The sequence below is a fragment of the Carassius gibelio genome, chromosome B8 (genome assembly GCF_023724105.1).
Source record: "Carassius gibelio isolate Cgi1373 ecotype wild population from Czech Republic chromosome B8, carGib1.2-hapl.c, whole genome shotgun sequence".
NCBI lineage: Eukaryota > Metazoa > Chordata > Actinopteri > Cypriniformes > Cyprinidae > Carassius > Carassius gibelio.
Genome location: NC_068403.1, coordinates 26179740 through 26194495, shown reverse-complemented (window position 1 = coordinate 26194495; position 14756 = coordinate 26179740). Strand labels below are relative to the sequence as shown.

The 14756-nt window shown below is 40.4% G+C and overlaps 1 protein-coding gene across 1 annotated transcript; it reads left to right on the top strand.

Annotated features, from left to right (window-relative positions):
- Nucleotides 1-1119: 1119 nt before the first annotated feature.
- Nucleotides 1120-12980, top strand: LOC127963631 (nuclear factor 7, ovary). The gene is made up of 6 exons (XM_052563643.1): nt 1120-1529; nt 1609-1704; nt 5197-5427; nt 5509-5531; nt 5612-5730; nt 12276-12980. The coding sequence occupies exons 1-6, from the start codon at nt 1143-1145 to the stop codon at nt 12773-12775; spliced, it is 1356 nt and encodes a 451-aa protein (XP_052419603.1). The 5' UTR covers nt 1120-1142; the 3' UTR covers nt 12776-12980.
- Nucleotides 12981-14756: the final 1776 nt, after the last annotated feature.

Here is a 14756-nt window from a genome sequence, read left to right as displayed (position 1 = left end):
TTTAAATAACCAGAGCTTGATGGGGTGCAGGTGTGGCCTCTCAGCCTGTGATGAGCAGGTACAGGTGTGACTGCTCAATTTCCACGGCGATGCTGACGAGATCAATATATCTGTGAAACTTGTGTTAACACATGTAAGATAGATTTTTGTTGTTTATTGGGTTAAATAGAGAAAATAAAGTATAAGTGCCATCTAGTGTATATGTTGTGTGAATTACAAGTATATAATATTCACCACTGTTTTCATAAAAATATATATAAAAATCAAATGTATTTACCCATTAGGCACAGCCAGACTTTTTGCATTTAATGATGTATATACTAATTTAAATGTTTTTGTAATTAAAAAAAAATAATATATTATTGAGAGATTAATATTTTATTTTCACATAATTTTTTCTACTGAAACTGATCTGTTATGCACTAAAAATGTTTCAATGTAGATTACCCTGTTTACCCTATGTATTAAATTATTTCATTATGTATTTTACAATTTAGATGTTTCTACATTTATTCACTTTTGATTAATTTGGTCCTCAATATATAGGTTTTTCTGTAAAATATTTTATGACATTGAATTCAACTATTAGAATTAAGAAGTGAAATAATAATATCTTATTTGAAAAAGATAATAATTTATATAGCATAATCTAATACTTTATCATGTATTATGTATTAAGATCTGCTATATGTATCCCCAACTTCTGTTTGACTTCTTGCTAAAGCATTGTATTTAATTTTTTTTATTCTGATAATTATTAGTTTTATAAAAACTAATCTTATTCACGGCAAGGGCTTTACATATTTTACACTTGTCACCTTATGAATTTTTGCTGATCAAATTGTTATCCGATTGGATATAACTGTTCCAGTTACACTTGGCCACGTAAATGTGTTTCTGCAAAACGAATATAAATATGATCTCAAACACACATTTAAAAAGAGTGGCTCACTTTACCTGCATTTACTCTAAAAAAAGTTCTGCACTCTTGTGGCCTTCATGCCCAATTGGGCCAAATGCAGGAAATACGTCATATACTCTATATAGACAAGTGCTCAATTGCAAAGAGAACAGGGTGAGGTTATTTTTTTTTTATAAATTTTTTTTCTAATATTTCGATTCCTGAAGCACAGACAGTGCAAATGGATTCACAAACTGTAAAGGAACTTTCTTGCCCTATGTGTCTTGAAATCTTTAAGGATCCTCTTCAATTATCATGCAATCATAATGTCTGTAAAGAGTGTCTGCAACAGCTGTGGAGAACCAAGGAAACTCGGGAGTGTCCTGTCTGCGGGGGAACATCCTCAAAAAATCCTTCCTGTAATCTTGTGTTAAAAAACTTGTGCAAGTCATTCCTGAAGGAGAGAAATAAGAGGTGTTTAGCAGGGTCTGAAGAGATCTGCAGTTTACATGGTAAGAAACTCAAACTCGTCTGTCTGGAGGACAAACAGCCTGTGTGTTCAGTGTGCAGCCAGAAATATGCCAATCAAACGTTCAGACCCATCAGTGAAGTTGTCCCATCATATAAGGTAAGACAGGTTTACATGAGGATAAGTATTACTTATATTACAGAAAGAGTGTCTTATAGATTTTCACTTTAAATTTCAGGAGGAGCTCAATGCAGCACTGAAGTCCTTTCAAGAGAAACTTAAACAGAAAGAAAACCTTAAAAGAGAGTTTGAGAAAACAGTTCAACATATCAGGGTGAGGATTGATTCTACTGACACATTTCAAGACTAAATAATGAACAGTTTAATTTATTTGTCAGAAGAAAAAATAATTTAAATAAAAAATATTCAAAATACACCAAATATTTTTATTTGGTGTATTTTTTATTATTCTCTGGTTGTAAGTGGCTTTGGATAAAAGTGTCTGCTAAATGAATAAATGTAAATGTAAACATGTAGGACTAGATAAAAGGAAACATATTAGGCTAAAGGGGGTCAGGAAATTTAGAGAGTTGAAATAGAAGCTATTTTTGTGAAACTATAAGAATTGAAATTATGATATGATTAGCAGAGGCAACATAACTTTTTTTTTATTTTTGTATTTTACTTATTATTAGTGGTGCTTGCCATAGGCAAATATTATTATTATTTTACGGGGGTTTGGAGTCTGTATGGGTTTGTTCTACCTCATTTAGGGGTGGGTGATATAATAAAAATTTACCACATTTTATTTTAGAAAGATCAAGATTTTATCCAGATTTTTTCTCATGTTGGTTTTTCTATTTTGCAAGCTGTTTGAGCATCACAGCCAAACTAATTTCCCTTTTATAAAGCCTTTTAAGGTAACAAAATATGAAAAAGTGTGGCAGATATTTAGGCCAAAGTGCATGGGTAAAGATAAAAATCTTTGTCATTATTTTATCTTTGTTATTAAAAAAATAGAACAAATATACAAATTAAAAAAACAGATATTATACAAATAAAGTTACAAATTATTACAAATTGCAAATTATTTTCAGGTACAAGAGATGTATTTAGCAGGAGCATTAAAAACATTGAATGAACAAATATAAAAATAAAACACTACACTGATTCCTATTAAAGCAACTGAATTAAAGTTTTTCAGGCAAGAGTATTGAGTGATTTTTCTCTGTGTGTTTGGTGTTTTATTAACATTAAAGGAATAATTCACCTAAAAATTTAAATATTGAAGAAAAAAATCTGAATGAGTTTCCTTCTTCTGCTAAACATAAACACTATTTTGAAGAAGGTGGAAAACCAAACAGTTGCTGGTTCACAGTGACTTCCAGAGTATTTTTCCCCCTACTATCATAAGTTATAAGTTAATGTGGACCAGCAACTGGTTATCAGCTTCTTCAAATAATCTTCTTTGTGTGCAGCACAAGAAAGAAATTAATATACTGAAGGTTTGGGACAACATGTGAGTGAATAAACAATGACAGAAATTACATTTTAGGATGAATTATCCCTTTTATTACAGTCGTCAGCATGTCGACTGTTTATTTCAGTTGTTTATTTCAGTACATGTATCCGTTTATTTCAGTTTTTTACTTTCACTGTAGACATATCCAACTGAGTCTATACATAAACCATGTGTTTTGACAGTATTAGCACAAAACATAACTTAGTAATCAGGTACAGTTTGAAGGGCTTTTTCGTTTTCGTGCTGCGCTTTGATGGTGCTCAGAAAGACCGCACGTCTGAATTAAAGCAGATGCAAAAAAAAAAAAAACTGAATTTGTCCCGCTGAGTTAACTCTGATGTTAATGTATGTCACAGTATATTGATTCCGCTGGGCCAGAACTGCAGCTGATAGAATATGTGCAGCAGCACAATGCAACAATATTTCTTCGAAAGCAGATAGTGGAGACAATTTTAATGTCCACAACCAAAAATATTATCATCCTATCCTCAGCAGAAATTGAGGACAGGGGGCAGACCGGACCGCTAGGGCACTTTAGCGTTGGACCTCAAAGTCGCAGGGGCTAAGACCACCTAAAATTACATTTATTTGAAAGCAATTGTGAGAGCACTATTATGAGTAAATTAGTCCTGCCTGTCTGTGCAGTGTCCCTCTACTTATACTGAAGCTGTGGATTTTGATTACTTCAAAACACAAATAAATTTTCGCTATAACTTTTCTGTTTCCAAGCATTTTATTGAAAAATCAGGGCAGCGTGTGTGTGATCCGTTATGTGTCTGTATGTGAGTGCGTGCACTCCTTGTAAGTAAAACTTGTTTAGAACGGCTTACGTCATTCATTTTGCTATTGATTGAGCAGTAATGGAGCCCTCTTAGAGCGAGCGGAAACCAGAATCCTCTGACTTTCCGACAAAACCTGTTTCAGTCAAAATCAGGCTGTTCAGCTCTCAATGCACTTCGATCCCATACGCTGCTTTGGGTGGCAAATGGGGTGGCAAAACTAATTTTCCCTTGTGGATACGCCACTGCTTTAAAGCTCTGCCAGGTAAACATTTCATTAGTGTTCTTTTCTCACATGATGCACTTTTTCTGAGCACGTACGACCAAAGCACGTGCACTGTCAAACAGCGCCAAACTGGATTTTTGTTGGGTCAGACCCATCTGCTAGCGATGGAAAAATATACACAAAACAATCACCATTTACATTTTAATTTATCATCAGAGGGACAGATCATTTCTCAAGGGAGGCAGGACTTATCCTAGGGGAGGCACTGCCTCCCCCTAGACACGCCCCTGTTACCAGCACTCATAACATCAGCACAGAATCAGTTCAGAATCAATCTCTAAAGCCCCTTTCACACTGCCATTCCGGCAAATACAGGGGTAAAGTGTTCCTGTAATTGTTCCCTGGTGGCTAGATTTGGCACTTTCACACTGCCAGTGATGACCTGGTATATGTGCGTGCTTTCACACACAGCCCTTGAAGATCCCGTAACGACACGTGACATCAGCGCGTGATGTGTAATGTACGAGTCGACAACGCTTGGCACGTTATACTTTAACTGAAGCAAGCAAACGATCTCGGCGTCAGCGCGGAAAGTGAGGAACTAACTGATCTCTGCTTCATTACAGTTTGCACATATTTTTTCGTCGCGAATGTTGATCTTCCTTCAAAACAGCCGGTAAAAGAATCGCGCGATAACGCGCGTCATCACTTCGTTACGGAATTAGATCTGGCTTTTGTTCACACAGCACTCGTTCCGGATCGATTACCGCAATGTTACTAGGTCCCCGACCCGGGTTCAATTCGGTAATCAATTCCGGGACGTGGTTGCTTTCACACAGAAGGCGACCAGGCAATGTTACGGGAATATTGCGGGTCCGACGTGCAGTGTGAAAGGGGCTTAAATGAACCAGTTTGGTACAGACGCGCTGTGTGTCAGCAGTGGCAGTATGGCGATTTTTGTTCACTTATAGTAAAGTGCTTCTTTTGATCGAGCATCTGCCTGAAATTTACGTGATGAACAGGTTGTGCATTTATCATATTTTCATCAAATTTAGTATGGAAATTAAAAAAAAAGTTATTTTAAACACTTTTTAAAAGTTAAGGTGCTATACTTACAAAACTGTAATTTTGTGAAGAGAAATATCAGTATTTTCACCCTACAGACACAGACCATCTATTACAATACTGCTTCAGAAAGTTAAAGTTTTAGTTAACTAACTAACATTTAGCAACTCATTCTTCATGCTGCTACAGAATTAGTTTAATCTTTGAGATGAATTGACTGTGGTTTGATTTCAGTCTCAAGCTGAATACACAGAGTATCAGATTAAAGAGCAGTTTAAGAAGCTTCGTCAGTTTCTTAGAGATGAAGAAAAATCTACAATTATTGCACTGAGGGAGGAAGAGGACCAGAAGAAGCAGAACATGAAGGAAAAGCTGGATGACATGAACAGACAAATCTCAGCTCTTTCACACACTATCAGAGATTTGGAGGAGACAATGAAGAGTAATGATGTCTGCTTTCTAAAGGTCTGAATTCAGATAATTTGTTGACTGATTCATTGATGATTGATGAACTTGTTGATGATAAATTGTATGTTCGTTCTGCAGAAGTTTCCAGTCACTATGGAAAGGTGAGTGATCTGCTGGTGTTTGTTTTCTCTGCTTCTTAAGCCAAAGCCACTCCAGTTCTGACCCATGAATGTTCTTCCAGAGTCCAGATCTCACAGCCAGATCCACAGATGCCTTCTGGAGTTTTAATTTATGTGCCCCGTTACTTGGGTAACCTGCCATACAGAGTCTGGAAGAAAATGCTGAACTCTGTCCAAAAGAGTAAGTCTGGAAACAATCTGTACTGTTGCACACACACTGGAAATGATGCAGGGGTCATTAACTGGCAAAGGTGGATGGTCACAATCACTGCGTCACATGTCCGGGCATCAAGCATGCTGAGTTGGTGTGTTTGGATGAGTCATGCACGCACTGGGGGAAGATGACCATTTCTGAGTTGCAATCGAGACCTGGTACTTTGGTTAGTAGCCTGGGTGGTCTGAGGGTTATGGTGAGGTTTTCCCATCCAAAGAACAAACCTTCCAGGGCACCTCACATGCTCTGTGACCAGTGGAGTTGCCCGGGGAATGTGGTGGAGCTAATTGGAGTATACCAGCCATATCCTTAGGTGCACCTCCCGATTCTTCCTGGAGATGTACGAGGAGCTTATTAGATTGGATGGCACCTTTTACTGCCAGAAACAGGCCCAGTATCTCCACCCTCGACTCACTATCCTCCAAGGTGGGGCAACCAAGGGGTACATGGGGGTCCAGGCCTCCACCTAGCCTGGCAGCAAGCATAAAGGTAGGAAGTTCAGGGTTGGGTGACCCAGAGATGGAGAAGACAACTCTACAGGTGGTTTGTACAGGCTATGTGTAGCACACTTCAAATTGCAAAGTAAAAAAAAGTTTCAGACAGTTTTTCTGTGATGTGGTAAGGTTGGGGGGTGTTTGGAGGAGGTGGAGGAGGTGATATGGCCCATGTTTCAGGTGGTAGGGGGTTTGTGTGGGGTTTCAGAGGAGGGTGGGGTGATTTGAGTTCAGGGCTCTCAAAGCCTGGGGAAAAAAGCTGTTGAGCATTCTGGCGGAGCTGGTTCTGATGCTCTGGAACACTCTTCCTGATGGTGGGAGATGGAAGAGACTGTGGGAGGGATAGGTGGGGTCCTTCACAATACTGTTGGCTTAGTTGGAGCATCGTGTAAGGAAAATGTCCTGGGTGGAGAGGAGGGGGGCACCAATGATCTTTGCAGCTGTGTTCACTGTCCACTGGAGGGTCTTGTGGTCTCACTACAGTTCCCTACAGTGATGCAGCTTGTCAGCATGCTCTCAATGGTACCCCTGAAGATGGGTGGAGGGAGACTTGCTCTTTTCAGCCGGCAGAGAAAGTGTAGGTGCTGTTGTGCCTTCTTGGAGAGTGACATGGTATTGGTGGTCCAGGTGAGAGACTCTGTTATGTGCACCCCCAGGAATTTAGTCGAGCTGTCGATGGTCAAGTAAAGTCAAGTCTGCTTTATTGTTAATTCATCCACATGTACAGCATATACATACAGGGAACTGAAATTGCATCACTCTCAGACTCTTGGTGCACACCAGTAACACTAACAGTAGAACATAAAGATACAGATAGATACAGATTAAATATAAAATACAACTATAAAAATAAGTAGGGCTGTGCAAAAAATCAAATGCGATTTTCATGCGCATCTCGTCAGTAATGGGGCTCCTAGTATATATCCAGCACGTGCGTTCAGATCAGGATTGCCAGGTTTTCAAAACAAAACCTGCTCAATTGCTTCTCGAAACTATAAAATAAAATAGAAATTTTTTGGCGGGTTGCCTTGGTATTATTCGTATTTTATGGGCTAAACATCATGTTATTGGGACTGGGGTCGCTTCGACCCGCGAGCATGAAAAACAACCACAGACTTAGCAACACTGGTTGGCCTTTACCACACAGAGCTGTAGTTCATTGACAATCTACACAAAATCGATTTCAAAATCACAGGGGATTAATTGCCGATTTTGAAAGCGATTTTGTGTAGATTGTCAGTGAACTACAGCTCTGTGTAGTAAATGCCGCTCCACCGGAACCAGTGTTGCCAAGTTTGTGGTTGTTTTTCATGTCGGAGGGTTAAAGTGTCCCCAATCCCAATAACATGATATTTAGCCCCTAAAAGCCAAAGTGTACAGAGGCAACCCTGCCAAAAACATGTATTTTAACCTGGAAACGTGGCTGGACTAGCAACCCTGATCTGAACGCAAGTGTTGGAGATATACTACTTATTACAGGGGCGCCTTTACTGATGAGATGTGCATGAAAATTGCATTCAAGTTTTTGCACAGCCCTACAGATAAGGACATGTAAAAAAATATATAAAGTTATGGGATTATTGTATTGAATGCTGAGCTGTCGATGTCGATGTCGAAGTCGATGAACAGCTTTCTAACATAGGAGTCTTTATCCTCTAGGTGAGTAAGAGCCAGGTGGAGGGTGGACGGTTTGCAAACTGGAGCGGATTGAGTGTGTTGGGGAGGCTGGTTTTGATGTTTTGCATAACTAACCTCTCAAAGCACTTCATCATGAGTCAGCACTTTGGGAAGGTAGTCATTTAGACAGGATACAGGTGATTTCTTTGGTACCAGTATGATTGCTTTGGATTTGAGATGTGGGGCTCAGTGAGGTGATGAAGATATCTGTTAGGACACCTGTCAGCTGGGCAGCATGCAGCTGAAGTCTTTCAGTACATGGACAGGTATGTTGTAAGTACCCATAGCATTGCATGGGTTAATCCTACATAGGGTCTATCTTAATTTTGCCTGGTGTCCCCAAATTCAGGGGCATCCAGTGCCCCTAAGTGAAGGCTGGCAATGCTCATGTCTTGTGCCACCCCAGGAGGTAGCAGATACCATCACTTCAGCACGAGCACCATCTACTAGCCACGCTTATGCCTTGAAGTAGAACCTGTTCATCAAGTGGTTTTCATCTCAATGAGAGGACCCCCGAAGGTGCTTGATCAGAGCCGTGATTTCCTTCCTGCAGCATGGGTGGGAGTGAAGGCTCCCTCCACCCTCAAAGTATGTGCTGCTGCAATTTCTGCTTATCATGCCCCATAAGAGGCAAGGCAGTAGGGAAACACAAAATGCTCATTAGGTTCCTCAGGGGGGTGGGAAGTTTAAATCCTCGTCGCCTTACCTCCATACCCTCTTTGGATTTGGCTCTGGTGCCTAGAGCGCTTCAGAATGTCCCATTCAAGCCTTTGCAATCAGCAGAACTAAATATTCTAGCTATGAAAACTTTGCTACTGGTTGCTTTGGCCTTTATCAGGATGGTAAGTGACCGGCTGACTCCAGTGTAATTTTAAACTCTCATACTGGCTACATACCTGGTCCCTGAATAAAGTGGTAGGAACCAGGTGGTGCACCTGTAAGTGTTGCCCCTGGAAGAGGCAGACCCAGCTCTAGCTTTGCTCTGATCCTGTCCATGCTCTGCAACTGTACATGGACTGAAGGCAAAGCTTCAGGACCACATAGCAGTACTGTCTGTCATGGAGGCCAGTAGAAGGGTGAAGGCTGTCTCTAAGCAGAGGATGTCCCACTGGATAGTTTGATCCCATCACCTTGGCTTACCAAGCTCAATGAATGCCTTGCCCACTCAGGTTACTAGCTCACTGGGAACCACCCAACACTTTTGCTAAATTCTCAGCCTTCATGTTGAGCCGGTCTCTTCCTTTGTTCTAACTTCAAATGGGTAGAAGCACCAAGAGGCCCAGCTTAGGGTCGGCTTGCATCATAGTAAGTGTTAATTTTGCTCCAGAGAGTTGCTGGTTGGGCAGACCATTTTGAGTTCCTCCATTACCTTCAGCAGCCAGACATGGTGGAACACCCAGCACCAGGCCTTCATTTGCTGTATTCCTGAAAACCAGTGTTAGGCTGGGTGGCCATGTGTAGTGACCCTAAATGGATTCCATATGTGTATTCTTACATTGTATAGTTTCTAAGCCTGTGCCTTCTGCAAAGATGTAGCCTCCTCTCTAACTAAGTCTGAGCCACCCCAGAGATTTCCATATGCAGTAAGTCTTCCACACGCAGTAAGTCCATATGTGTAAATTCCACTTAGAACCTCCGTTCTGAGGATGTGGCTTCCGCAGTGTTCCTTTCCAGGGTGATGAGCACACACTTTCCCAGTGTTATCCAAGCCTCACCAAGTCCTATTTTCTGCCCTAATAGGCATTGATTTATCATTCTTAAGGACACTGTAAGGGCAGCATCAGTGGTGTTTTGGTAGGGATTCCCAATTCATCAGTACATTGAAAGTGACCGACTGAAAGGGAGCGCCTCGGTTACCCCTCATTTTCTGAAGGAGGGAACAGATAGATACATCATGTCCCATCACCACAGTTTCTGGGTCACTATTAATACCTACATAGCAGGGCATTGCAGTCAGATGCAATTGTTGCATGCCAATGTGCATTGGCTCATTTAGTTTTCATTCCAAGTAGATTTGTCTCTCTGGCGAGATTCCCAATTTGTCAATCACAGACATTATGTCTCCATTCCCTTCTTCAGGGAACAAGGGTTACACAAGTAACTGAGATGAAAGTGAAAGTGACGTGACATACAGCCAAGTATGGTGACCCATAATTTGTGCTCTGCATTTAACCCATCCAAAGTGCACACACATAGCAGTGAACACACACACACCATGAACACACACCCTGAGTAGTGGGCTGCAGCACCTGGGGAGCAGTTGGGGGTTCAGTCACGGGAGAGAGCGCTGTACATTTACCCCACCAACAGTCCCTGCCGGCCTGAGACTTAAACTCGCAACCTATGGATTACTAGTCCAAATCTCTTACCATTAGGCCACAACTTCCCCTTACTGTGTTACTGATGTTACAGTGATACATATCCACAAAACAGCTTAAGGCTAAAAGTAGCTCCTAACTCTCTGATTTAGAAGAAAATCTTAAAAAAACAAAAAATAACTCCACATGAAGTGGCGAAATCACTCAGTCCGTGACGGACAAATCATTAACAGCTGGTCTGTGTGGTAATATAGTACATTAGGCAGGACATCCATATGCTCACCTAAGATTCATCGACCTCAAATATGATTTATCATATGAGATATGTACAGTATGTAGTTGCAAATTTACATGGCAGCTCAATCTAATGTTAACCTTGAAAAAAGTTAGCATGTTTGTGCAGAGTTTGGAAGCTGAACAGTAGCGCGCTTTATCTACTGCTGAAAAGATGGAGGCACTGCTGCGATCATTTTAAAATACTTCTTAAAATACTTCATAATTTTGGACATACAGATAAGAGTAATGAATCTTTTGTATCTGTAAAGACTGTGTGCACTCAGAATAGCAACAAAAAGTTGCACTTTTGCAAAATAATGAAAGTAAACATGATGTGCTTTCTGCCATCTTGGACTCTGTGAACTTGAGCATGTCACTTTGAAACTCTGTGTATGCTTGCCTTATTACAGACATGAAAAATATGTCTATAGAGAATGAAATGAACCAATTCAAACAGAAAACAAATATTCTCACATTATGAAATCTGCATGAAACATGCATACAGGTGCTGCAGAGATGAGTCACTGTTGCAGACTTCATCTCTTAAACCGAAAACAGAAAGCACTAGTGTAACAATAAATTACAACATTACAATAAATTAAAATGTTAATGCAGTGTACTTGCTTTATTTCCTTAACAAGTTCATAGTTATCATATTTGACAGTGCGCTGAGGCAAGCCTTTTTGCATGCGCTTGAGCACTTTTTACTCTATGTAGGCAATTAAAGGCTCATTATTATGATATATATGGTTTATTAATAAAACTGCGACTAATAGTTGACTAATGCTTACAATGTACGACTTCTAGTAGACCAGACAGTCCTAATGCATATTGACTAATTGTTTTGAAAATTAGCTGAATTATATAGCCTACTTGTTTAATAAGTAACACTTGGCCTGCATTCTAAAATCTTTTATTGAATATTGCAACATAATATTGCGCTCTGCATTATTTCTATGAATAAATCTCTGACAGAGACTATCAGCCTATCACTGTGTATAGTTAATAAGAATGCTGACATCATGCATAGCAACAAGGTCAACCCCGCCCTTACTCTTAACTTAAAACTTAAAACTAAAAGAGAACTCTTAGTGGTAAGATAAAATGTTTTGTGAAAACAGGCCCTGATCTCTACAGTTATGTTTAAATGCTTGTATTTGTCAGTATCAGGCCCTATCCACACAAACACAGTTATTTTTAAAACCGCAGCTTTTTCTACACGGTCTGGCCATTCGTCCACACAAAAAGCAAATCCAGGTCACTGAAGAAAAAAAAAAAAAACAATCCCTGCCAGGGGGAAGATTTTCAAAAACTCTGGTCACAGTGCTATTGTGTAGACAGTGTTTTTGGTTTGTGATGTCGGAGCCTGCCGTGTTATCACCACCTAATGGAAACTTTTTCAGGCTTCTGATTGGCCAACATGGCTTTACAGTTACCAGTAATTCTTAGCATGTGTTTTCATATTCATGTGGATGGAGATATTTTTTTTAAATCAGAAAGAAGGATAACTCTGTTTATAAAAATACCTGTCTAGGTGTGGACATGGCCTCAGTTGACATCAGATGCAAATCTGAAATTTCTCAAGCACATATTTACTATAGCAACACTGACAGCGATCAGAGGAAAATGTCTGATGTGCTTGATCAATAGGATGAGTGTCATTATTAATAATAATCTGTGATCGGTTCATTTTTTTATCATTATATGAGTATCAGAATAAAAGCACCTATTGATTTTGTCTCATCAGCTCCAGTGACTCTGGATCCAAACACGGCTCATCCACATCTCATCCTGTCTAATGATCTGACCAGTGTGAAATACATCTCGGACAAACAACAGCTTCCTGATAATCAAGAGAGATTTGACATCTGTGGTTGTGTTCTGGGTTCAGAGGGTTTTAACTCAGGAATGCACTTCTGGGAAGTGGAGGTTGAAGAGAGTGAATGCTGGAGTCTTGGAGTAACTACAGAATTAAACAAAAGGAAGGACCTTGGTTTATTTATGGCTGATGTCTGGTGTGTGCAGTATGATCCATACAGACTGCTTGGGCCTGGTTTTCCTGTTAAACAGGAACTTAAGTGTGTGAGAGTTGATCTGGACTATGACGGAGGAACAGTATCATTCTCTGATCCTGTAACTGACACACATATACACACATTCACAACCACCTTCACTGACGTCATCTTTCCATTTTTCTGTAATCTTGATGAACATAACTGTCTTCGAATTTTACCAGTTAAACTGTAAAAGCAGAAAATCAATGAAGCATAATTTGGGTCATATGTATAAAGCTGCTCAGAGTAAAATAATATTCTAGAGGGTCTTGGAATATTGTAATCTTAAGTTATTCAGAGTTTAACAAGTGATATGATACGGTCTAATCATTTATTAAATTTGAATGAATTGTTTTAAACTCTTTTACTGTGAAAATCTAAATGTTAATAAAACCTTTCAAATCAATGATGAAGATAATCAACCATTAATTTCTTTATTATTACTTGGAATTCACTTTACAGTAGTCAAGTAAGTAATCATGTGCATCCAGCAGCATGCTGTATAAATCCCAGTAACAGTGAAAATCGTACTCAGTTACTTAACGTAACCTAAGTTCCCTGAGATGCTAATATGGGGGGGGGGGGAAATTCTCCTGAACTATAGCCTTTTTTCATTCATGCAGTGAAACAGCGCATCCAGTGGTTCGTGCAGTAAATTTAAAAACTAACCAATGGCTAGGCAGTGGAGCTGCACGAGCCTAAGGTGACGAAGCCCGCCAAGCCTGCCAAAGCCCGCCAGAATGGGCGGGGCGATCTGACTATATAACAAGCGTTCAGCAAAGGATTGTCAGGTTACTTTGACTGAAGCAATAACTGAGTCTTGCAGCTACATAGCATGGCTAGCAACAAAGTACTCACTCCTGTATTTCAGGGAACCGAGTTTACGCTAAGTAAATGAGTACATTTCCTTTGCCTTCTGTACTGCATCTTGCCAGAAGCATATGGGAACACATTACAATCACGCCATCCTATGAATGTAGTGGAACGATTAAGATTTCAAACTTCCATAAGCAATCTATTGCAATAGAGAAGTTAACGATAATCTAAGGCTAAGATGAGTTAAACCCCTGTGGTCACACCTGGCCTGGTTAATCGTTCCAATTTACTCCTGCTACTTCGACACCCAGGGGCCAAGAGGTGATAGGTGAACTGATGCAAGGGGAAGTCATGGCCTAATGGTTAGAGAGTCGGACTCCCAATTGAAAGGTTGTGAGTTCGAGTCCTGGGCCGGCAGGAATTGTGGGTGGGGGGAGTGCATGTACAGTTCTCTCTTTACCTTCAATACCATGACTTTAGGTGCCCTTGAGCAAGGCACTGAACCCCCAACTGCTCCCTGGGCGCCGCAGTAAAAATGGCTGCCCACTGCTCCGGGTGTGTGTTCAGAGTGTGTGTGTGTGTGTGTTCACATTACGCAGCACGTGTCACACTGAGACTTCCAGGATATATAACATTGCAAATGTAGATGGCGAGGCCAAGCAGGCAGCCTCACAAATATCTGCAATGGACACATCACTGGACTATGCCCAAGACGAGACAATGCCTCTAGGTGAGCAGGTCCGTACTCCAATAAGGTCATTGAAGGCCCAAGGAAGTGTACGCCAGCGAGATGGAGTCTACTATCCATCTAGGGAGTCTTTGCTTCGTGACCAGGGCAGAGAGCTCTGACGGGGCAGAGCAGAGATAGCTCTCTATCCTCTTAAGCCCTATTTGGACGGGACTAGTTTTACAGGGGGTCGTTAGAAAAATCTGCGTTTCACAGACGTACTTGGTGATTTTAATCCCGTCCGAATCTGCCACGTCTGTGTTTTTCTCACACAACCTCTGTGATAATTCCAGAGCAAATTACTTACTGTTTTTCAGCAAACTCAGTGATCCTGTGAGAAAACTGATCCCGTCCGAATGCGAATGTCTGGGATTGCCGGTGATATTTTTTTTCACAACGCGTTTCCTTTTGTTTTTGGCCAGCGTGAATTACTGTAGATACTCTTACCGCGCGCATGTTTGATATATTTGCTTACCGCCAAATAAATAATAATAATAAAATCAAGAGCAAGATCAAGTAAACGGTTAATACCGGCTATTGTAATATCAGCATCAGGTAAGATTACTCACGTTCATTTATGTACTCAGTTATATAATGTTTTAATTACATTTCACTAGCTAGGACCACGCCA

Excerpts from the sequence above, each read along its gene's own strand:
- LOC127963631 (XM_052563643.1), top strand. The coding sequence starts at position 1,143 with ATGGATTCACAAACTGTAAAGGAACTTTCTTGCCCTATGTGTCTTGAA. Across the intron at positions 1,530-1,608 it reads AAGTTGTCCCATCATATAAG|GAGGAGCTCAATGCAGCACT; the intron begins GTAAGACAGGTT and ends TTTAAATTTCAG. Across the intron at positions 5,532-5,611 it reads TTTCCAGTCACTATGGAAAG|AGTCCAGATCTCACAGCCAG; the intron begins GTGAGTGATCTG and ends ATGTTCTTCCAG.